The sequence below is a fragment of the Dasypus novemcinctus genome, chromosome 9 (assembly GCF_030445035.2).
Source record: "Dasypus novemcinctus isolate mDasNov1 chromosome 9, mDasNov1.1.hap2, whole genome shotgun sequence".
Taxonomy (NCBI): domain Eukaryota; kingdom Metazoa; phylum Chordata; class Mammalia; order Cingulata; family Dasypodidae; genus Dasypus; species Dasypus novemcinctus.
The window spans coordinates 3,777-28,784 of NC_080681.1; the positions used below are offsets into that span (position 1 = coordinate 3,777).

At 41.3% G+C, this 25,008-nt stretch overlaps 1 protein-coding gene across 1 annotated transcript; it reads left to right on the forward strand.

Annotated features, from left to right (window-relative positions):
* On the forward strand, positions 1 to 24,758 carry LOC131279893 (uncharacterized). Its single transcript, XM_058304801.2, has 17 exons — positions 1 to 87; positions 1,062 to 1,123; positions 1,599 to 1,623; positions 6,230 to 6,385; positions 12,218 to 12,288; positions 12,746 to 12,770; positions 14,540 to 14,610; positions 15,057 to 15,084; positions 17,278 to 17,348; positions 17,790 to 17,814; positions 18,399 to 18,472; positions 18,928 to 18,952; positions 20,296 to 20,358; positions 22,143 to 22,231; positions 22,642 to 22,751; positions 22,829 to 22,923; positions 24,530 to 24,758. The coding sequence occupies exons 1-17, from the start codon at positions 60 to 62 to the stop codon at positions 24,577 to 24,579; spliced, it is 1,068 nt and encodes a 355-aa protein (XP_058160784.1). The 5' UTR covers positions 1 to 59; the 3' UTR covers positions 24,580 to 24,758.
* Positions 24,759 to 25,008: the final 250 nt, after the last annotated feature.

A 25,008-nucleotide genomic window follows, 5' to 3' on the forward strand; every position in this document is an offset into this window, starting at 1 on the left:
AGATTTGAAGTTGGTGGCAGGTGGAAAAGCTCCCAGCTTCGTTCGTACGGCTCATAGAGATGGGAAACCTCAATTGCTGCTCAAGAGGTGTGAACATACTGACCTACTTAATCTAGTTAATACCCCTCAAACTGGCTAGTTATTTTTCAACAAAATATTCTCCTCATTCTTTTCTAGTTTCTCCTCTCCAACTCATCCTACAACATTTCAGATGAGCTTTATACTTGTCTCTTACTACTTTGTTCATATTTTAGATCCTTCTATCAAGCTGGTTGCCTTAAAATGAATCTCCCATTAGAAAAATTTAGCATTTCTTTTAATGTTCTGTACCCTTCCATCTTCTCCTCAGCTCCATGTCTGTTTTGATGCTGTTTTTCACTCAGCAAGGGCCAAGTAAATTATTCATTTCAGAATTTGGAGTTAAAATGGATGGCTAGACATCAGAAGTAAGGCATTTCATAAGACGAAGTGTACTAAAGTTGGTTTTTAACATGCTTTACCATTTCTATGCATCCTGAAATGCATACATAACTCAGTATGTTTAGGGAATCCATTGCTTCCATTCATATAACTAGTTTTCCAAGAACTTGAGTTTCTAAATGTCAGTTTATGAACCAATATGCACCTTTCCTTTTATCCTTGGGGTTTATCCAAAATTTTCATTTGACAAACTTACTTATTGATGCTTTCACTTACCCACTGCCCTCCCTAATGGTAAGTATGGGGAAAATACTGTTAATTTTTTTCTCTACCACCCAATGAGCAGCATATCTTTCAACACACAGCAATAGATAGAAAAAATAGGAAAATGAACTCATAGACATTGATAGATAAGCAAGTGCTTTGACACTTTCCCACACAGAGAAAAAAAGATAATGTATATAGATGAGAAGATAAATAATATTTATGTAGTCGGTGGCCCAATAGCAGCCCAGTTCAGGTTTGGTATAACCAACATCCACAAAGAGAAGCATCACGAGTCAAGCAGTGTTCCCAGAATAATTCATGAGATGTATTCCTGATATACTGAGAGTTACTCTGTGTCTTCCCGCCTCCCACAGGTGACCCATCAGAGGAACTCCCTAATGCCAGGGCAGATGAGGAGAACCCATCTAACACAAAGGTAGGGTTGACTTTCTGTATTTAAAATAAATGTGTTGGTTTCTTGGTTTCTTTCTTTTGCAATCAAATTCAGATTTGAAAAATTCATCACGTAGAGTATAGAATTTAGGTACTGTCTGCTTGGGGGTAAGCAGGAATGGGTAGACTCTCTTTCCAACAGACAGCTGGTGCCAGAGGGCCTTCAACATTGGTGGTGTCAGTTGGGAGACACTATGTAGAAGACCCCCTGCCTTAGTGGCATTTTTTTCTCCTTATATTAATAATTTTGTAATTGTGTGCCTAAAAGGAATAGAAGGAAATACAATCTGGGAGGGTCTGCACCTTTTCTAATGGTGTCCTCTACTTTGCTTTTTTGTTCTTTGACTTAACAGTGGATTCCCATCTGGTTTTCTACAGCAACTAAGAGAGCAAAAGACCTGTGTAAACAATACCCAGCCTAATCTGATTCTCACATGCTTTCTTTTCTTTCATTACAGGTAGCCTCAAGAACAAGAGAACAAGGTGTGTATTCTGGAATCACTGAATGGCTGAGGATAGAAAATAATAGAAATCTAGATGAATAGGTTGGCTTTCCATGATGGCTTAGGTGGGGATAATTGGGATAATTCCCAATTCCTGGTGGGAGTGAGAATTGGGGATGGTGTGAGAGAAACTGATCTCAAGGGAAAGAACCTTGATCATGTTTCTTCAACTTTGATCATGTTTCTGGAAGCAGCTGGGTTCCCCTTGGGTAATGTGGATTACCATTGATTGTAGTTGAGGCACGGCAATGAGTAAGTCTGTGTTGTGTAACTGTGAATCTGAATGTGTGTATGCCTGTCTGCTTGTATTTATTCATACTAGACAGTGTTCCTGTTTACACAGGTAAATCAACATTGTCAACTCTACCAAGAAAATAATTCCTTCTGACCAGTGCACAGTTTACATACAGTAACTTATTAAATCCTCATCACAGCCATATGTCATGCAGGGGTTTAAAATACTGACACCTCAGCTGGAATACAGAGGCACAGAGACACATGTCTACAATCTCACTAGAGCCTAAGACTTAGAGCCAAGTTCTGCACCCAGGCATGAGGCTCCAATATTGAAACTGAACGTGCATTTAAAGCTCAGACATGGGGATATCAAACAATGTACATGGGAAAATTGGACAACATTAGCATCTATGCATGTACTTGAAAGTTTTCAAGCCTACCGAGTTTTCAACCACTGCTCATCAGTATAAGATTTTGCCAGTGTCACATAACCCAGATTACCTCTCAAATTACCATACTGCTAATTTCACATGCATTTGTCCAGTCACATATCTGAGAGTTCAAAGTCACTATGTAGGGAAACAAAGACAATATCTCTTAGATTTGGGTCACTCATCCTTACCTGGCCAGTATCTGATTAAAATCAGGAGATTCTTTTAGTGTATTTGCTAACATTATTGCCAGTAGCCCAAGAAATGTGCCAGTCTTGCAAGCCATGAGTTGTATGTACAGCAGAAGGTAAGAACTCAAAATTTCCCTCGGTTATTAGCCCAGGTCACCCTTATTGAACTGTCTTGTGCGCCTGGTTAGAGATCCTCTGTGCTCAACCCATGCCTATCTCCTTAATGAATTCTCCAGTGTGGGCTGCTTAGTGCCATCACAGATCAAGCACCAGCTCACTCATGAATACACACATGAAATAAAAGAGGAATTTGTTATTATGTAACATTTACATAATCTACAAATTCTATAAATATAAACAATTTTTTAAGTTGAGAAGGAAAACACAATAGCAAAAAGAGTAGTTATCTTAAATGTTAGGATTTCAACATTTTAAATTTCAAAATTGGATTTCCTATATATCAACAGATTACTGAATAAATACACAAAATACTGTGCCCAGAATTCAATAATCCAGACCCTAAATAAACTGTAAACTTCCATAAAAGGGACAACAAATGGAGAGGCAGCATAAATGGACCTGCGGAAGGTGAAATGGTTTTAAAGGTAGTTAAGCTGTGCTTCAAAACAGATGGTGTTATGGGATGCAGGTTGTGTCATAATGAACACATTACTATTTGTGCATTTGTAGATTTACCATTTGTAAGACACTTTAGGAATCCTTAGCTGGAAATCCAAGGAATCTGCTTCTCATTTGTTCCTGAACCTTTCCATTATTTCCTTCCTTCCTTCCTCCCTCCCTTCTTTCCTCCCTCCCTTCCTTTGTCCCTCTCTCCCTCCCTCCTTCTTTCATTCCCTCCTGTAATCAGCATTGTCACTAATGACCCACTTTCTTCTTTCTGTTTTATATCAAATATTGATTTTCTTTAGGGTTTTTTTCTCATAACAACTCACTTAAGACTTTTAAGGTGCTTCAGTGGTTATGAAGCATGACTATATAAATAAATGCTTAACTTAAATGGAAGGATTCCTTTTAACAGCCTTTTGCATTAGTGAACTGTCTATCTTCACAGAAAACTTTTGCCAGATTTTGAAGTACATCACAGAATTGATTTCTTTGCATGGTTTGTTTGTAGTATTACTTATAAGACTATACCCTGTATGACAAAAACATATTCAAAGTACAGATAGGTGTTTTCATTTCATATTTTTGCCGGGAAACAAATGCAATGAAAACTTTAACTTGAATATCTCATTCTCCAAGATATTAAAAGGCAAAAAAAAAAAAAAAAAAAAAGGAGAACTAAAAAGTTTTGATATTTGTCTCCTGTCAAATCATCCACAGTACAGGTTCTTTTGCAGAAGGTGTCACCTATACAATACATGTCAATTGCATTGATGTATAGAAGGGATAATTGTATCCTGGATGCTCTGGGTGCCTCTTAAATGTGCCAGAACGACCCGGGTACAAAGATGAACACCAAGAATGAGTGCACACATGGAGAAACTCACCCATGATGCTGTGGGGAGGGCGCTGTTACATTCACCTGGAAAACAGTGTTCTGGTATGGATTAGAGGCATGTGCACCTGTGACCCAGCAGGCCCTGTCCTTGTTCTATATAATCTAAGGGCCATGAATGAGGCATGAATGCGATGTCCACACAAAGGCCTGCAAAGACTCATTTGCAACAGTTTGATCCTGAGCAGTCATTCAGGGAAACAATACAGTGTATAAAATGTAGAAGGAATACACTTATTGTGCTATGTCCTAATGTGATATAATTACTTGGCATTCCAAATAGCAAATGTTGATTCACACAGCAACAGCTTGGAATTCCCACAATATTCAGATATAACATCCAGCCGTACTCAAAAGAGTTTATACTGTGTGCTTCCATTGATAGGGTGTGAAAAAGAGAGAACTCTAAATGACGGTGATCATGATCAGAATAGTGGTAATTGCTGGGGGCTACTGACAGGAAGTAGCAAATGATAGGCTGCCAGGAGCTGGACACATTCTGAGTGTAGGTCAGGGTGTTCACAACACATGTGTTTATATGAACCACCAAGCCCTGTGAAGTGCATTTGTGTACTTCACAATCGTTACAATAAGCATTAATGTTTAGAAAAAAGAAATACAAAAAGTAAGCATGCCCACAAAGTAATCTCCAGGTCCCAGTGGCTTCCTATGTTTACCACACAATATTCATAAAGACATAATGCCAAAGCAGAAGACACTTGCAAAGAATAGATAGAGGGACACTCTTTCATCAAATCAAGAGAATCTCGATACCAAACTCCAGAAAGACAAAGATGGGAAAGGGAAATTACAGAAAGAACATTCTTCTGAATACACGTGCTGAAAGCATGGAAAACGTCTGCATTTTGGACCAGAGATTGCAAAGGAAAGTACCTGGGGATTTCCTGGCAGGATTTCTGTGGGACGATAGCAGAGGATGCAGGTTTCTGAGGGCAGCCTGGGAGAGGGAGTAGAAGGGAAATCCCTTAATTGATCAGAGCGTGGGACCCAAAGGAATGCAGGCCCGGGTTGCTGAGGAAATCCCTAGATGGGGATTCTAAGCTATGTCTAGGGATGGGACTCTCTCCTTCCTCACTGCTTATTCAGGCTTCACTGGTTGAAGGGAGCTAGTGCTTTGCAGAGCTGCCCTGGGCAGTTATTTGTGAAAATCCTGGGTTCTGAGCCACCATGGTAGCCAAGCTGATGACTGGTCATCAGGAGTGGTTAGCTGACCCCCAGGAAGTCTTGCACAAGGCAGCTGACAGTGTGAATAGTTTGGGGTAGGATGTCCACAAGAGTCCCTGGTCCTTCAGAGGAACTCCATTTGGGGGAACCTGAGTCATATTCTGCATCAGAGAATTAACTTTTAGGCAGACAGTAGGGTGAGGATTTGAGCCATTCTCTTCCCTGGAATCAAGTACTTGGCTGGCCTTTGTCCACGGCTCCTGGGAGGGAACTTGGAACCCCTGGAATTTGCCAAGTTGGGGTAGTGCTTACATTTCCTGACCCAAATCCTTCACTCAGCAATGTTGTGAACACAAAGGACTCATTTGGGGTTGACAGGACAGTGCACATATTCTCCAGGAGCTCTAAAGCATCACACCCATGTAGGGCTGAAAGTCAGCGTCACGCCTCCCCTGTCCTGAGCCATCAAGGCTCAGGACAAGCCACCCTCTCTGGAGGAAAGCACTAGTAGAATACTTGCTTATTCCTCCCAACTTTTAACAATTGAGCTCTTCTAAGTCTTTTATGACGTATTGGGCACTTTTCTTAAGGCTTTGCTTGCAATTACTCATTCTTTCAGTTTCATAATATGCACGATTAAGTAGATCTTATTAAAGTTTTCAAATGACAGTGCTGAAAACTGAACCCAGAAAATTTACAAGCTATAACCTGGCTTGGGTGGCCTCTAAATGGTATTTGAACCCAGTTGATACTAGCACACATACTTTGGCCACTGTGCTTTGCTGCTTTCCTATGCTGTCCCATCTACAAAAAGACATCCCACATCTGTCTATTGAGTGTCTAAAGTGAACAACACAAAACTACAACATCTTTTGAAACCAAAATTAGACCCAATGGGGTCTTCTGGGAAGCTCCTTAATGAGAGGATGATAGTTTGAACTCTAAATCATTCATTAAAGATTTCCTATGCTCAACTGTCAATAACATGTCAACTGATATTTCTATTGTGCATGCATTTCCCAGGTTCATGTCTCAAGTATAAAAAAAGAAAATGTGCTACTCAATCCAAAAAGTCTACTGCCCGCCATTCCCAGTCTGTCAGACGTCGCAAAATCACCATGTGGCCAAGGAAGAGGAAGGGCCGTCAAATGTCCCCAAGCAACTCTTCTTCTTTGGAAGGTACAGTGGAATTGCAATCATTGTATTGCCTCAGTAATGTTGCCTGTAGTTTATGTAGTGTCCCCTACTGAGGAAAAACCTACACAAAGGCTAAGACACCATCTTTTTTTAAAATTCATGTTTGACAACTTTATTAATCGTGTTAGTAGATAGCACCACAACCACATAGTGAAAGATGCACTGACAAAAGTCGGTTTGTGTTTACTGGTAAACAGCATTTCAAGGTAATGTTTGGTCATTAATCTATTTATGAACTTTAGCTGAAAGAGTTGACTTCAAAAAAGTGCTGTGAGATTGTTATAAAAATGATATAAATTGTTAGAGGAATTTTAGATTCACATAAAAATTGTGCGGAGAGTACAAAAAGTTCCTACATGTTTTCCTGCCATCCTTCCAGTGCAGACCCAGCACTGTTTCCCCTGTTGACCCCTCTCATTATTATGGATGTGTGTACAATTAAAGGGACAGCACCAGTACATTGTTCTGGAGAATCATGCTTCCTATCTACCCCTCTGTGCATTTTGACAAAGGCATATTGTCATGTAACTCCCGTGACAAAAATTCAGGTGTTTTATTGTGTCCCACCCACAAATTACATTCAGAAATCCTTGGTAACTGTGTGTGGTGGACTCATTTGGAAATAATGTATTTGCAGATGTGATTAAGATGAGGTCCATTGAATTAAGGGTGGGTGTTAATATTCTATGACTAGAGCACTTATAAGAAGGTAAGAGACAGGAGAAAGCTGTGTGAAGATGGACCAACACTGGGAAAAGGAGGCCATGTGAAGATGGAAGAAGAGACTGGAGTTGTGCTGCCATAAGCCAGGGCGCCTGGAGCCACCTGAAGCCAGAAGAGTCAAGGAATGATTCCTGGCTAGGCTCCTCAGAGAGACAGAGAGTGGTGCTATGGACATGATAATTTTGGAGTTTTTGTCCCTAGATCTGTGAGGGAATAAGTTTCTGTTCTCAACCCACCCAATTTGTGGCAATTTATTATGGAAACACTAGGAAACTAACTAGATTTGGTATTGGGAAGTGGGGTGTTGCCTTAATAGATACATGGAGAGGTCGCACAGAGGCTTCACATCAAAGTATTGCTTCTGAACACAGACATGGGTGAAGTTTACCCACATGTTTCCGAGTTGTGTGCAGCCAGTGAGACTTCCCATTGAGGCCCCAGACATCAAAGATAACAAACAGAACTCAGCACTCTGCCCTCCCTGGATTGCCAAATATGTACCCAAAAAAAAGGGAAATCATTGTTGTATTCAAGAATTTCGGAGAGTAGGTTTTTTGCATAAGATAACAACGATTTCACAAGACTTTCATGCTACTTTACTGGAATTGTAGTTGGTGCTGGGGTTTAAGATATATCTAGGGGATTTGAATCTCTGGACTGACAATATGATAGCCACGCCCTGAACCTCAACAGACTTCAACTCCTACACTGTGATTTATTGGACTTACCCCACTCAGCTAACATGGAGTTGAAGAATGTCAACCACCACACCATGGAGCCTAGAGTGCCTACAACTGAAAGCAGGAGGATGGCATCCAGTATCCATGTGGAATCTAAGCCCCCTCTTGACATAGAAGTGCAATGGACACAACCAATCCAATGTCCACAGAGAAAATGTGGCATTGGTGTGGGAAAAGTGGCCATGGTGGCTGCTGGGTACGGGGAATGGGAGGAAGAGATGAGATGTGGAGGCGTTTTCGGGACTTGGAGTTGTCCTGGGTGGTGCTTCACGGACAATTACGGGACACTGTAGATCCCCCCAGGGCCCACTGGATGGAACGTGGAAGAGTATGGGCTGTGATGTGGACCGTTGACCATGAGGTGCAGCGATGCCCAGAGATGTACTTGCCAAATGCAATGGATGTGTCATGATGATGGGAGAGAGTGTTGCTGTGGGGGGAGTGGGGGGTGGGGGCGGTGAGGTTGAATGGGACTTCATATTTTTTTAATGTAATATTTTTAAAAAAATGAATAAAAAAAGAGATAACAAAAAATAATGTACTTGTAGACAAATAAAAGTATATGAAAAACTGTATATTGAAATTTGATTGACTTTCCCTCCATTTTCTGTACTCCTCTAGGTTCTGTCGTTAAGTACCAACTGTTAAATTTTTGCACATCCTTTCAGATTTACTAATTGAACATTCATGTGAAAGTGACACTGTACCACAACCTTTCTAAGGGCTTTACCTATAGTATTCACATGTTCTTCATTTTTAAAGAAGTTTTAGATCACATGAAAGTTATTTGTAAATATAGGGATTCCCAAATACCCCACCTCATCTGCTCACGTTTTACACATTTAACAACATATTTCATTACTGTGATATATTTTGACAATTGATGAACAAATATGGAAGCATTGTTACTAACCACGGTCTATAGTTGGCATTACAGTTTACACTATGCCCTGCACAATTTTACAGGTTTTGACAAAATGTATACTGGCCTGTATCTGTCATTGCAATGCCATGTGGAACAATTCCAATATGCCAAAAATGCCCCATGTTACACCTTTTCTTCCCTGTGCTTCCCCACAGAAACTGCGGTGATCAATGTGGAATTTCCATCAATGTGGAAAGGACTTCTAGTCCTAGAGTAATAATCAGTCTACTTTGGTCCATATTTACATTTTCCTCTTATGGGTGTTCATTCCTCAATCTTGAGGATTTTGGAATGCTTATGCCCACGCTACTTCTGATTAAGATGGGTGTTAGGTCCTATGGGGCAGATGGAGGAAACACTGTTGCTTGCAGTGCTAGATACTCTCTGTCTTTTGGGATGGGCGTTGCCCATCATCCTTCTTTTGTTACTTATCCTGGGTGAATCTGAGGAACTGGAGAGAGAGTAGGTGCTGGCTGCAACTCTGCTGAGATTCAGGGCTCCACTGGCATATGAACACACTGCAGATTTAAGTCTCTGGGACATACATCTAAAAATGGATATAGTGATAAGTATAGGTTCAAATACATGGGCAGAAAAACCGTGTGTAGGAAATGAGCCTAACTCTGATACACCAGGGAGACTGGCTATCATATATTCTAAGGTAAGGCCCACCCATGTGGTGCCAATTTCCTGAGTTTGGCTGAAAGGCCTCAAGTGTCCAGATGTCTCTAGAGCCCACAGCAGCACCCCTGCTTGAAGCATTGCTTTCTATGGCAGTCCTTGAGATCGTCCTGAGGTGTGCAGAACACTCATGTCCTTGCATGTGTCAATTATTAGTTGAAAGAAACTGGCTGTGAATCAGCAGTGGTGGTCATTTGTATGGAGCCTTCCATATCATGAAGGGTACTATATTCATTTTCCAGGGCTGCCATACAAAGTACCAAAATCTTGGCCACATAATAGCAAACAGAAAGAATAAGACCTAGAAATGTTGTTCTTCTACAGCTCTGGAGTGCAGAAGTCTGGAATCAATGTGTCACAGCACCATGCTCCCTCTGGAGGCCCTAGGGGAAGAGTTCTCCTTTGGCTTTCCCTCTCTTTTGGTGGAGGGTGGCAATCTTTGGTGATCCATGGCATGTAGCTGTATGAGTCCAGCCTCTGCCTCCACATTCATATAGCCTTCTCCCTTTCTGTGTCCCTTCTCATTTTACAGGGACACTGGCTGATTGGATAAGGGAGCTTGGGAATGGTATTACATGCCTTTTTCTACATCAATGTGCTCTCTGGCTAGGGAAATGTTTCATGTTTCTGGGGAGGTTTAATTTTATTTCTTTTCCCCTTTTGAGTTCCTGAAAACTTTGTTGCAAATGCTTTGGTATTTACATTTTTTTCTGATACCTTTTCATTTTTCTTTCTTTGAGAATTACTCAAAGAATTGGAACTTTATGATAAACACTTAGTGTCTTACACATAAAATTATTTTGTCATTTACTTCAAGTGTCATTTGAAAATTACCCATTTCCTATATGCCTTAATCACTGTTTCAGTCATCGTGTACACACTGCACAGGAGCACTTCCTGGTAAAATATTGGTCAGTGTCTTATTATACCTCTCCTAAACACTCCTCTCCCAATCCTTTCTCCATCCCGCCTTTCTCCACTCCACCCCACACAAACACACATACAGCACAGCAAAGAAATATATTCCCATTTAGGTGCTGCCAACATTGGGGTCACTATAAAGGTCTCCTAATTCTTCTTCACTCAGAACTCTATTCAAAGTTAAGTTATGGTTCATTCCATGCCTTGGCAAATATATCAATTGAGACACTTATAATTAAGGTAAAACATAATCCAAAGTGATGTTTTTATGCATTTTGGGACAAAGGACTTCACAATAAATAAGACCACTATCATTTGTAATTGCCGTTCATCTCACTTGACTGGGTCTCTGTTAACAGTCAGGAAACTCATTCATTCAGAAGAACAGTCATTACACTTAGGCTGTCAACAATAGGATCTTTGCCATCTTTGTCAGATTCATTCAAAAGGGAGATGATACATGAATAATGTAGCTGTTGTTAAGCAAAGCAGGTAAACTTGGAGTGTGGACTCCTGGGTTGGAAACTAGCTGAGTCTTGAGTAGATGTATCTTGAAAGAATATATGCAAATTGATAATAAGCACAAGAAATGATACTCAATATAATTAATCCTCAACGAAATGCCAATCAAAACCACAATGCGGTGCCCCTTATATCCAGTAGGGTAGCTAATGTTTTTAAGAGGAAATAAAATGAAAAATAACAAATACAAGGGAGGCTATGAATCAACTGGAAGGCCCATACATTGGTGGAAGGAATGTAAAATGGATCAGCCACATTGGGAAATAGTTTGGCAATCCCTCATTGAGATAAACACAGGATTACCATGGGACCAGCAATCTAACAACTAGGTCTATATATGAAAAGAATTTAACTTAAAAGAGGGACACAAATAGGTATGTGAAAACTCAGTGTTTGTTGCCGCATCATTCAGAATGGCCAAAAGTTTCAAACCACCCAAGTGTCCATCAATATGGGAATCAGTTAAAAAAAAAAAAAAAAAAAAAGCATATCCATAGAATGGGATGGGCCACACAAAGTAAAGAAGTTCTGATGCACCCTACTATATGCATGATACTTAAAAACATTATACTGAGGAAATAAGGAAGATATGAAAGAAAGATACTGTTTCGATGTACTTCTTTGAAATATAAGAAAAAGAAAATTCAGAGAAAGAAAAGGAGATTAGACTTTATTACCAGGGCTAGGGAGATAGATTAGTCTCATTGGTTAATGGCTATAGAGTTTCTGTTTCAGGTAATGAGAAAATTTGGAATTGAATGTTTGATGGGATGGTAACACAACTTTGGACATGTAATTAATTGATGATAGTAAATTAATTTTATAGATAAAAATGGGTAAACTGGCAAATTACATGTTATGTAGATGTTAACTTGTTGAAAATTTTTAAAAATCCTGTAGAACAAATGAAAAACTCAAAGTCAACAAAGATCTGTGAGTGTGAAGCAGTATCTCATGATGTCAATGAGATTCTGGCAATTTTGCTGGATTTCAGAATGGGTCGCATAAGAGTTGGAACCATATCACTGTATCATATTGTACATTTTAGTACCACTTGTTTGTGAGCTATTTCACATTGATTTAGACTCTTTTTAGCTACAAAACCAAGAATCCTATTTCTGATGCCCATGCTTCCTCTCTTTGGTCTCCTTCTTCCATGAAGTGTGTCTGGGTAACTCCACAGTCCATGTTTCCTGACCACCCGGACCTGCACATTGTAAGTCCCTGTCTGGGTCAAGCAAAGATCCCTGAATAATATCAGCCACACCCCACTGTACTGACTGTTACTCTGTGTCCCCTTAGCTCCCCTGGAAGACCTGGTGGAGGACCCTCTTCGTGACAGGGAGGATGAAGTGGTTCCACCTAATGTTGAGGTAAGGTCATCTGTTTTGGTCTAAGATAGACATACTCCTTTCTCCTATTTGTCCTTTTCAATTGAGTAAATATCATAATGTATGATGGTGTGAATTATAGATATCACCCACTGGTCAGGGGAAAGGATATTTGGAAGGCTTCTCTTACCAAAAGTGCCCTGATAAAGAAGGCATTAGAAATTGAAGCACCAGGTTCTATAGCGTATGGTAGTGGGCTTTTGCCTCGGTACCAGTATTCTGCTTGGATTCAAACTTTTGTAACTCCCATCAAAGTGGTCTGGAAAGTCATATCCATCAGGCAACAATTGAGCCATTCCTAATGTATTTTCCATGTTTATTTATGGGGCCTTTGACTTTACAAATGCTTCCCATCAGTTTTCATAAAATCACCAATACCTGAGAAGATGCTACTCAACATCCTAGGATCCTCATAGTGTTTTCTTTGTTGCAATTGCAGGGGAACTCCAGAGAAAGTGAAAACGGTAGGTATTCTGTGCTAATCCCACATCCGAGGGTAAAATAGAGGTGAAATAAGGAACTTCCAGAAAACTTTCAGCTGGGGACATCCTGGACAAAGCATCATGGTGATGAGGAAATGGTTTCTGTGAAGGGAATCTGCCCTTGTTACTACAGTCTGTGGTTTTGTCTGTGGTCTCTTTAGGTTGTGCAGGCTTTGCATGCATGGGGGTTTGGGGAGTCTAGTGTGAGTTTCTGTGGTGTAATTTTGACTTTGTGTGTGTGCATATATGGGGGCAACCATGAGCAGTTTCCCAGATGTTATATCCCATTTAGACTGGACAATTACCAGGGACAACAGGGACAGTTTTCTCAAGTATACCCCATCACCACTGCATGTTCTATGTACATGAACTTGTTCCACACTCACCAAAGCTGGATCTGGGGTTTGCTTTCTATGACCACAACACAAATGGAAAACTGAGGGCAAAGGTGAACATCCCAAGCTCTTGCACTGCTAAAGGGAAGGTCCTAAATGGGAACCTAGTCACATGTCATCATACCTTGAGTTACAGACCTGACCTTGCCACTCAGCCATATGCTTACCAGAAACCATACAAGGGAGTTACAGCATCTGTATAGATGCATACCCCAGAATTACATGAGCCCACAAAGAGACCAAAACTGCCCATCATTATAAAGTAGCCTCAGTGTTCACATGACCTAGGCCAACTACCTGTGCTGACCACCACAGACTTTGATATAGTTATTAGTGCTCAAAGGACACAGTAAGCATACATGCTAATGAGCAGCTCCAAATTCTGAGAGTCATGAGGCATCACATAGGATGGCATGATCCATGATAACTGGATTGAGGTCACAGCTCAGGAGCTTACCCAAAGCAGACAGGCATCGGGAGGACAATTTAGTACATATGACAGCATCATCCCAAAGGACACGATAGGCACTCAAATCACGAGTCCCACGAGATGGTCTTTGAAAAATAAGAATGCAGATACATCTTGGTTCTTAACCTGGTGTCCAAACCCCTTGTGGAAACATTCCTAAAGAGTTGCATTTGTGGGTGTTGACACTCAATCTATATGTCCCTACATAATGGCTATCCCATATTTGATGGACAGTGATATTTCAATATCATTCAATATTTCAATGGCTACCCACACTTGGTGTGGAAAAGAAAGACTGGAAGTAAAACCATCTGATTAATAAGTGTTACTATTTAAATGGTAAGATTTTAGTACTCCCAATCTTCTGTGATATGTTATCTTTATCCCAATGGGTTAGTGAATAAATGCAATAGAATGCATTACATGGAATGGAATCCAGACCACCAGAAAACTTTGCTTCTAATCAAGTGACAAATTTCTGTAGAACAAATGGTAAATGCAGTGCCTATATATGTGGCATGGAGATTGAATTCATTTGAAGTTGTCCAGAAGATACTGGCACTTAAGTTGAGATATACTATAAAGAGGAGGGATGATGGGACTCAGGCATTGAATCATAGCATGTTTTTCAGTGCCACTTGTACACTGGGTATGGTCAGAAGGTTTAGGCTGATATTTGCTTCAGAGCTAGGGATATATATTTTTGTTTCTTTCTGGCTGCTCTCTTTGCATCCTTCCTTCATGATAGAAGAGGGTCCCACAGCAGTTCTCAGCATGCTTGATAAACTACCTCCTCTACACAGTTAAGAGTCTTGTCCAAGGCTATAAATTTCTTTGAAATTTATGAGAAACACACCAATGTGATGAGTTACTCTGTGTCACCCTAGAAGACCAGGAGCAACTGATGGGGGCACTTCCAAGTGATCAAGAGGATGAAGAGGTCCCATTTAAAGCCAAGGTGAGCTTACTAGTCATTGATCTAAAGTTGATTTTTTGGCCTCTTCCATTGGAATTGATTTCAGATGAGGATACCTGATCATGAACATATTCGATGAAATATTCCATTTCCTTGGGGTGGGAAGCATCATGTGGGGCCTCTTCTAACTGATCCAACATTGAAGAGATCAACCACAAAGGGGAGCAGAAGTTGACAAAGTAGGCTTTTGCTCAGCTACAATTTTGTTCTCCTTGGATTAAGAATTTGTAATCGCCACACAAATTGAATTTAACAAATGTGCGTCCAGGAAAAGCTCATGCCTTTCTTGGTGTGTCTGCTACACCTGCTCATCAGGTTTGCTTGACCCCTATTTCACACCTGAATTTCTAATGCTGCAAATCAAGCAAAAATCCTTTGCAAACAGCCAAAACATGATCTGATCCTCATAAAGTTTTCTCTAATTGCAGGTGGCCCCAGGAGAAAGTCAAACTGCTGGTATGTATCTAGAATTACTGAATTGAGGTAATTTTGAATTAGATCCTAGGTTTGCCTGGAAAGCCAAGGTGGTTCCAGTTACTGGTGGGATTTTCTGAGGTATGGTTACACATTAAACATTAATTCCTCCTGATAAGGAATATGGTCATGCTCTATTGTTCTCCCAGTAGATGTATTCACTTCACTTGTATGGATTTGTGTCTATGGCAGTCATGGAGTGTGTATGAGCAAGCCTATTGGAGGGATTGAGAAGGTGTGTGTTGGGGCATTGCTGTGTGTTTCCCTAAGTGAAGCGTCCAACATACACAGGACAACTGTCATTGAAACTTTTCTAAAACACCATCACATCACCACAGCACATATTGCATACAATAACCTATAAACATCTCACTAGAATCATTCCTGGAATTATGTAAATTCTCCCTAGCCCTTACAGCCAGGTTCTGAGGGGCATAAATTAATAACCCGAGATTTCAAATTCCTGCGTTGTAGAGACAAGATTTGGAGTGAGGCATTTAACCCCTATACTACTACTCTGAACTACTGAATATTACCTAATCACAGGTATGGGTCACTAGTGACAATGAAGGAATTTCCACTGCCTATATATATGTATGTGCCCTAGGCATTTCTTAAACATGACACTCACGTGTTAGATATTCACAGGGGTCACATAACACAGGTTAGCAGGTGCATTTTACAAGATACTTATTCACAGTTATTAGTGTGGAAAACACAGAGAGAGCCCCACATGTTGCTGGTAAACTCACAGACTCTCAGACTGGTGAGGTTTCAGTAGGACAAGCTTGCCAATCGCTGCCAGTGCTGGTTCACAGCTCAGCACAGGGCCCAAGCAGACAGACAAGGAGAGATATTTTCATCTATTTAATAACATTATCACCATAAGCCATTAAAAAAAAAAAAGATCATTCTGTGAGCTACTCATTTGAGGAAGAGTAATGAGTAAGAACTCAAATTCCCTCTTAGCCATTAGGTTCATGTTCATCATTCGTATTTCAAGTTTCCCTTATAGCTAGCATAGAGATTCATGCTCAACCCTCAATCGATCCTAACTAACTCTCCCACTGTGGGATGGATCATATAAGCGTGGAGAGGCACATCACACAATGAATACAAAAACATGGTAATGAAAAGGAAGCTGAAGGGAAAATATCACATGGTGAACATCGGGTACTTTTAAACGGTAGTCCATGAGTATTACGACAAGCCCTATAATTATCTTTATGACACGTGTTAGTGACTCAATACAAAAGAATACCTTGTCTAGAATTAAATCCAGTCAACCAATAAATGAATAAATAAAACACTATACAACAGATTAGTATTGTAGTAGGAGCACTTTGCATTAGTGGAGATGGAAATGACCTTGGAAAGTTCAAAAGGTCATTGACAACTTGTCTAGATTCAAAACAGGAAGGGGGAAGCAGATTTTGTCTCAACGGACATGGGAGTTCCAGGGTTCACACCCAGGGCCTCCTGACCCGTGCGATGAGCTGGCCCACACGCAGTGCTGATGCACACAAGGAGAGCAGTGCCACGCAGGGTTGTCCCCCACACAGGGAAGCCCCACACACAAGGAGTGTGCCCCATAAGGAAAGCCGCGCAGCATGAAAAAAGTGCAGCCTGCCCAGGAATGGCTCCAGACACATGGACAGCTGATGCAACAAGATGACACAACAAAAAGAGACACAGGTTCCCAGTGCTGCTGACAAGAATATAAGTGGACCCAGAAAAACACACAACGAATGGACACAGAAAGCAGACAACTGGCGGGGGGGGGGGGGGCGATAGGGAGGAAGGGGAGAGAAATAAAAAGTAAATCTTAAAGAAAATAATAAAAACACAACTATTATAAAAAACAGGAAGGAAAAGTGATGGAGCTCTAAGTAATACCATCTGTTTAATACTATTTTTAGATTGAATATATCATGTTGAATTTGGATGCCTTTAGGTACACAGGCAAAAAGTCTTCATTTCTCTTTTTTTTTTTTTCCTGTTCCTCTTCTCCTTTATCATCCTTCTTCCACCAAGGAGGATGGCCCAGCAATATATTTTTACAGACTTATTACCCCTCAGGTCCCTATTTTCTTGCCCATTGCAGTGTCAGGGTAGGTCCCTGAGTAACCCATGAACACCGCCCAATGTATTGACATTTACTCTGTGTCCTCCCAGGAACCCCTAAGGGCCTGCTGGATGAGTCCCCCGGTGAAAGGGAAGATGAGGAGGTTCCGTCAAATTCCAAGGTATGGTCACCCATTCTTTCTCTGATGTCAAATTGCTGATTTTAAGGTTTTTTGGTTTGTTTTTTTTTTCCCTTTCTTTTATTTGCCAATTGAGTTCAGATATGAAAATCAGACCAAATAATTATAGATGATGCCTGCAATTTCCTGAGTCAGAAGAGTGTTTATTTGGAACCCTTTACTAACATCTCTGCTTCAAGAGGGACTTCAAGGAGTCCCCTCTACATTACAGGGCTAGGTTTCCTCCTCAATAGATGGGAGAGATGCATAAAAGAGGAAATGCTGTGCCTTTCCACAAGTGTCTGTTACAATTACTTTTTGGGCCTTCATCTCAACCCCTGTTTCCCATCTAGTTTTCTAAAGGCAGCAACAGAGTAACCCAACTGTGCAAACACTATACAGCCTGCTCCAGTCCTCAGAGTGTTTTCATTTCTCTAATTGTAGGTGGCTTCAGGAGTAAGTGAAAATGGTATGTATTTTGGCATCACTTTACTTCTTTTTTAAAAACATCTAAATGATTTAAACTAGGAGTTTCATGCTTTCTTTACTGTGGAAAGCACTCTGATTTTACCTTCCATGTGGGCATAAGAAATAGAGGGGTCCTTCTGTTTTAGAGGAAGAAAAATGGCCACATTGTACAGTACTTTTAGCAGTTGTGTTCCCCTTAGGTGGATTGGGTTTTTGTTCATATCCCATGATAGTTGCACACTTTACGTGTATTTAAATGTTCAAAGTTCAACAATAACACTGGGCTTCAAAATGGGCAGGAGGAGTGGTAAGAAACTGTCATTGAACAACATCCTCTTTTTTAGTACCTTTGCAGGTTCCTTTTATGGTGCTTTGGGACGTCTTTAGCTACAGTGCCAAGGACTGCGTCCCTTTGTGTTACTGCTCCTCCCTGTTGCCCTCCTTCCACTCCTTAGCAGCTCACTTAGTCTTGCTGAATACCTGCCTCCTTGTTATTCTAATCCCTCGTCCAAGTCAAGCAATGCTTCTTGACTGAACCCAGAGCAACTACCCCAATGTACTGATGCTAACTCTCTGTCTTCCTAGCTCCCCCTGAGGGCCTGCTGGAGGAACTTCTAAGTGCCAAGGCCATAGAGCACACTCCATTTACTTACAACAAGGTAAGGCCAACTTTCTTTATCTGAGATAGAACCATTGCATTCTTGGTTTCTTTCATTTCTCATCCAATTCAGTTATGAAAATTTGACCACGTACAATATAGATGAGAGGTTCAAATGCTTGGTGGGTCAGTGTTCAGTGGGCATCTTTTAGGAGCTAATCCCAGTTTAAAGGGGACAATCATAAATGACAGCATCAGGTTATAAACTATATGGCAGGAGGACATTCTTTAGCAGAAATTTTTTCACCTGGAATTAAGAATTTTGTACTTAGTAATCAAAATGTACTTGAGAGATGCATCATCCAGGACTGTTCATGCTTTACACCTGCCTTTGGTTTTCCTTAACTTCATTCTTTCCCTCTTGTATTCTGAAGTCTCCAAGAGGACACAGGCCTCTTGTAGCACTATAGATTAAGTTCTGATTCTTACGGCATTATCTTCTCTGTAAAATTGCAGCCAATCCCAAGAGCAAGCAACAATGGTAAGTATTCTGAAGTCATACACTTGCTGAGAAAAAGTCCAAATATTAGAAAACATGAGCCTTCCTTGTCAATTGAGTTTAAAGAGGTTCCTGATGACAACCTCCTTGAGGGAATGAGGAAATGGGTGTGGTGAATGAAATGGACATTCCAGGTAAGAACTAGGGTTGTCTTTCTTAAGAAGTCGAGTACTGATTAGTTGGCATGTGTTTGTCTGCATGAAAGTGGTGTGTGTTTACATGTGTATGTTTGTGATGTGATTCTCAGGATACACCTTTTGATTCTCAATGGGCATGCGTACAAATGTGAGTCTTTAATGTGTTTTCTGGATTTTTCACACACCAAACAGCACAATGACTAGTGTCAACTTTCTTTGTAAAAAATCCCATCAATATCTCTTCAAATATTATCAAATTATGTCCTAAATTAGTGTGGCTTACAATATGTCAAGTATACCGCAATAACTCAAGAATAATCCATCAACATCAAAGACAATTTTCACGAAGCTCTACAGGGACTGAAATGTGGTACAGGACCCTTCTTTCTGGGATGTAATAATATGTCTTGGCTTAATCATAAATCTCTCCTCTTTGTAAGGCTTTACTTATACCTCATAGAATTTTGAATGGTCAGGATGAAAGAAAGGCAGACATACATGTCCCTTCATTAACATATGAGACAGGGAAGTTTCGAGAAGGTGAAAGAAAATCTTCAGAACTGGACATTTAATGAATACAGACCAAAGAACTTGAGATTTTAGGTGCTTTGACTCCTAATCCACACGTTTTCTTCAAGCCTCTTCTGCCTGGCAGAGTCTCTAAAGTTCTCCTATGAATTTGTCAACATTTGTCATTTTAGTTCACACAGCCAGGGCATCTAGAGCAGGTTCTAGTTTTTGCAGTTTTGCTAAAGCCCAACGCCCATTTGTGCTGGTAGCTGTGGTAGGGATGATGCAGAAGGGAACATGTTCATCCTCACAAAATGCTCCCCAAGGCAGCAGCCCAGAGTCTAGCACTAGGTCTGTGCTTTGAACTCATCTAAGACAGAGCATGCCCAAAGAGTCATAATTTCAGGGTGACAAGATTGGAGGTCAGTGCTCTATTTTCCAGCTAAATAAGGGAGTGAGAAGTTGAGAGCTGATACCTTCCCCTCCTCTCCCTCACTTGCAAGCACTTTGCAAATTCTTGCTAAGGCCTCAGGCTCCAGAGGGGCCCAGGAAGGTCTTAGAACCCAGGGTAGAGAGCTGGGTTTTCCTATGGTAGCCAGCAAGGTCTCAAGGAAGAAGGGAGGGATGGGAGTAGCCCAATCCTTAATAAGGTTCCTGCGGATCTTTGTTTTCCTAAAGACTGGCTTGCGGACTCCACTAGCAGCGACTCCACTAGCAGCGACGACGATGACGACAATCCAGGTAGGTTACAATTCTCAAGGAAGGATCCAATGGAGAAGATACCAAGATCAGTAGTTATACCCGGTGCCTCCGAGTCTATGGAAAGGGGCATGATATTAGGAAGTATAGGAAATACTTATGAGGGCCTGCTTCCATCTTTTCGTTTTCAATAACATAAAAGTAGGAGATATAATGACCGTGAGCTTTGTGTGTGTTGTGTGTTAAATGAAATTTCCATGTTTTTTTTTTTTAAATTAACTTCCCACGGATTAGTTTTTTCATGTCTTCTCAACAGTCTGACAACAAAACTTTGGTTTCCTTTGCTTAGCCTCCCATAGTAACTGATACAAGAGATTGTGGTTTGGATTTAAGTGTTGAACTTCAATGGAGCGGGTCTGTTGGGACACAACCTCTCAGGTTGTCACCTGGACCTGGGACAAATTGTTTTTAGCTAGTGCCAGATGGCACTTGAGAAGTAAGGCCTCATCCCGTGCAATTTTAGATCTAGTTTTACTTTCTTCATGTTCCATCCTTACTGTGGATCCTGCTTTAAAGGTTAACCATGGGTTGGAAGCCATGAAGAACATTTTCTCTGGGCTTAGCCTGTTGTACCTGTGTCCTTGAGAGGCATGGCTAAAGCACATTCTTGAACTCACTACTATTTTGCACTTCCAACCCAAATCCAAAATGCCAATGTAGTTTGGAAACCTAAATTTAATTACATCTGAGAATGGTTTGATTCTAGTTGCCCCAGAAGAGCTTGCAAAGCCCAGCAGGCTTTCTGAGGACTTGTGTGAATGGGCCACTGACTTGTTTCACACACTGGCTCTCAGAGTCCTACTGAGCTGGTGCTCTGGAATTGAGTATGCCCAAATCAGAGCCTCTTGGCAGCAGGGCCACAGGTTTCCTCCTGCTCTTTGAATTCAGTGCTATGGTCAGCAATGCCCTGTTTCTCAAGCAATATTCCTTTCTCTCCCTGTGCCTTTCCACAGGCTTCTCAGAGCACCCAAGGTACCCAGGCCTAAGAAGGCTTGATGGAACCTAGAAGGCTGAATTCATTTAAATGGCCACACATTCTACACAAGGCTATCAACACACTTGCAAGATAAGGGAATGTGGACAAGTTACTTTACATCTAATTTCCTGTTATTCCTCTCTAAATCGGTTTTTTTTTTTTTTTTTTTTTTTTGGAACCTATGGAGATGTTGAGAGGACAGAATGTTTGCTTCACACCTAAAGCCATAACAGACACTTCAAAAACCACTTGATTTTGGGGGTTGGTGGTAGCTCTCTTCCACAAGATCTGATTCAACTCCAGATCCTGAGCGTTGCATCTGGCATTGGTTGAATTGGTAATAGGCCAATCCATTGAATGGAGAGGGTGGCATGATATGCTTGATCATTCCCCTATGTTCTCATAAGGAAGAACAATGTGAATGGAAGACAAGAATCAAGGAAATAAGCAGTATTGGGAGAGAGAAGAGAGGCAGGGAGGTTCTGAGGGAAGATGATGGAAAGGAAATCAACATCATGCTTAGCAAGACATAGAGAATATGACTGCCTTCTTTGAGGACAAGGAGGAAATGGGCATTCCTCCCCAAAGTTATAGTATGTGAGGTCTGGTAAACGGACCCTGTTGACATTAGGCCAACCACACAGGGCACAGGAGACGCTATCGAGGCCCAAAGAAAGTTGGGAGTGATACACAGACAGAATTGGGTGCCAAGCTCAGGTCACGGTATGACAAAGTCAATAGGGGCTCTAATTCTCCCCTGAATCCTAACTTTCTCCTTTCCTTTTGCAAGGTCACCCTATCACGGTCACCGCAATGGTACACTCAGAGGCGTTTTTCTCGGACTCAGAAGAGTCAGACGTAGAGAATGGCAATATGCATGTAATTTATTTCCTCTTCTTGCCTAATTTTAAAATCTTCCTGTTTCTTCTTTGTAAACATTTCTTTGTAGCTCTTCTCTTTCCCCCTCCTTTTACAATTGTCATCTCAAAGGTCCTGGTAGCCTCCAGGAAGGTGAGGTTATACAATTGACAATGTTTTTAAAGTGTTTCTCCACCTTCTTCACCTACTGCATTTTAACATTGCATGGATTTCCAGCCCTACTATGCACCATACATCAACTGGTGTGTCCCTGAATGGCCCAGGCAAGAAGTTGTGCTGAAGTCTGAAGCATTGGCCCACATCATGTGGGGTTGGCCCCTGGGAAGTTTTTTCTGGGATGGACTCTCCCTTCACTGCCGTGTTCCTCCACATATGGCTCTGGAAAAGCAAGTGTGTTCTCTACCCTGCAGCTGTCTACACTCTTTGAGGAGGAGGAGTCTGTTGACATCAACCTTCTTTTCCGAGAATGCACAGAAGGAATCAATGATGTAAAAAGAGAGGAAGAAGAGGAAGAAGACATGTTAGTGTGGAGTAGTGGGTAGGATGAAGAGGGAAGGGAAACAAGTTCATGTGCACTAACTTTCTTTGCCACTTCAGGAAATTCAGCGTTCATGAGGAGCTTGCTGGAGTGCCTACAACTGTGTGTGAATATGGAGGCGGAGATAGGAATCTGATGGGGAACATGAGCACAGGCAAGTGAAGGGTGCCCTGAGAACCTCTCCCTGTGAGTAGAAGTGCTTTCCATGTAAGCCCTAAAGCTGATCAGCTATGCCTTCCCTCAGCTCCTTAATTTGTAGGAGGGCTCTAGCCCTCTTCAGGACCAAAGTTTGCCCTCCCAATCCACTAAGGCCTGCCAAATCCTCCTGTCTTTCTTTCTGAGTGTGGTGTACACTGTGGAGTAACCTAGAGTGCCACCAGTTCTCATAGGGAAAGGGTGAATTAGCCTGTGTTAGTTTGCCAGGGCTGCTTTATCTGATATCAGTGATTAACTGGGGCAAACACAGGAATTGACACTCAGTTTAGGAGATGAGACGCAAAATCTAGGTGTCAGCATGATGATGCTTTCCCTGATGCTGCCAGCAACACATAACTCAACCTCTGCCTCCATCAGCTGATCATCTGTCTTCATCTGTCTCCCGGGGCTCCTGCTCTGAATTTGTCTAGTCTTCCTCTCTTTGGAAGGACTCCAAGCATATAGGATTAAGGTCACCCAGATGCAGGTCGGCCTCCCCTTCACTAGTAAGATCTCTGACGACCCTATTCACAGATGATTTTGCATCCATAGGTGTGCAGGTGAGGATGAAAGCATGAGTTTATGGCTGCCCATTATTCAATCCAGAACCCAGAACAGTGGGGTCACTCTCAGGCAAACAGGGTAGCTATTGAGGCCCTGTTTTCTACCTCAGTGGGACCTGAGTCACTGCTGCCCAAGCCTTGGGGTTCTAAGCCTCTGTAGTTTCCTTCCGCATCCCACTTCAGCTCACACTCATTTTCTCAAGCTGTACTTCTTTACAATTTATTCATGTATGTAGAATTCAAACAAACACAAAGCACAAAGGAAATCTCCCTGCAGGGCTTGCTAGGAATGAGAAAATCAGAGAGGATTACATGTTACTTAAGTCTCCTTATTTATTTTATAGCATTTAAGTAATAACTCTTATTAGATTATGATGAGTGTTTTGTAACACTTACATGTTGGAATATCTTAATGTAAGAAAATATATGATTTTGGCATCACAGTCACTTTATATTAAAACGGGTTGCACAGTAAGCTCAGTGTTTGATTTAGAATGACACTGTTAAATAGGGAAAGCGCTCCAAGAATCTGTCCCTTTTTGATCTGAGGCTTTCACCACTGGATGCTGTTGAGAACCAGGGTGGAGGGAGCAAGGTTATCACTTCCATGCCTCTCCCTTCAGAATTCCTGCCCCTCGCCTGCCCCAGGGAGATGGGACTCTGCCTTTTCTTTCTAGAGGACTCGAGCCCACCTTTTCCTCTGCATCAGTGTTGTTCTTCAGAGGACATTCACTTGAAAGGTGCCCAATCTAGCAATCAGGTCACAGCCCTTTGCCTGGAAATTTAGAGACACTCTTAGTCGTAGACAGCACCTTCTGCAGACAGCAGCAGTAGGAATTCAGTCCCTCTGGATCTGGCTCCTGGGATATCATGGACCAAAGATCACCTCTCCGGGGTTGGTCTGAGGTAACTTTTGAGTCCTGCAAACCACCTCAGGGAAACCTAAGCTCCTACCACCTCTGTGCCTCCCCAGTGATTCCAGATCCCGTATTTGTGTTGCAGATCCTACAACTGACTGCTACAAGGATGCTGAGCTGGAGGCCTCAGCCTGAAGCTGAGTAGAACTGGAGATCTTATGGCGCTTGGAGACACTTATGTGCTCACCCTTCTACTCCACTGTGAATGAACAACTAAGTGGCACTTTAGTTTTTAATCCAAAGACTTAGATGAAGTCTTAGAAATAGGTCTTACTTTTAATTTTATGTCATATTAAACAGTTTTTGTACCTTTACTACTTACATTTCTTATTCTTTATGTAATAAGTAAAGAAATATACTGATAAGTACCCTAAACAATATTAGAGCTTATATGAATTATAATATCTGGTCTCTGTATTGGCTCCCACCAAGGTGATACACTCACCCATGGAATCTTCATTAAGTGTTAGTTGAAAAAATAACTGGAAACTGACAGCTTATCATAAGTCCTCCTGTCAATGGGTTTTTGAAATTTCATTTACTGACCTGGAATGGGTCATGCCA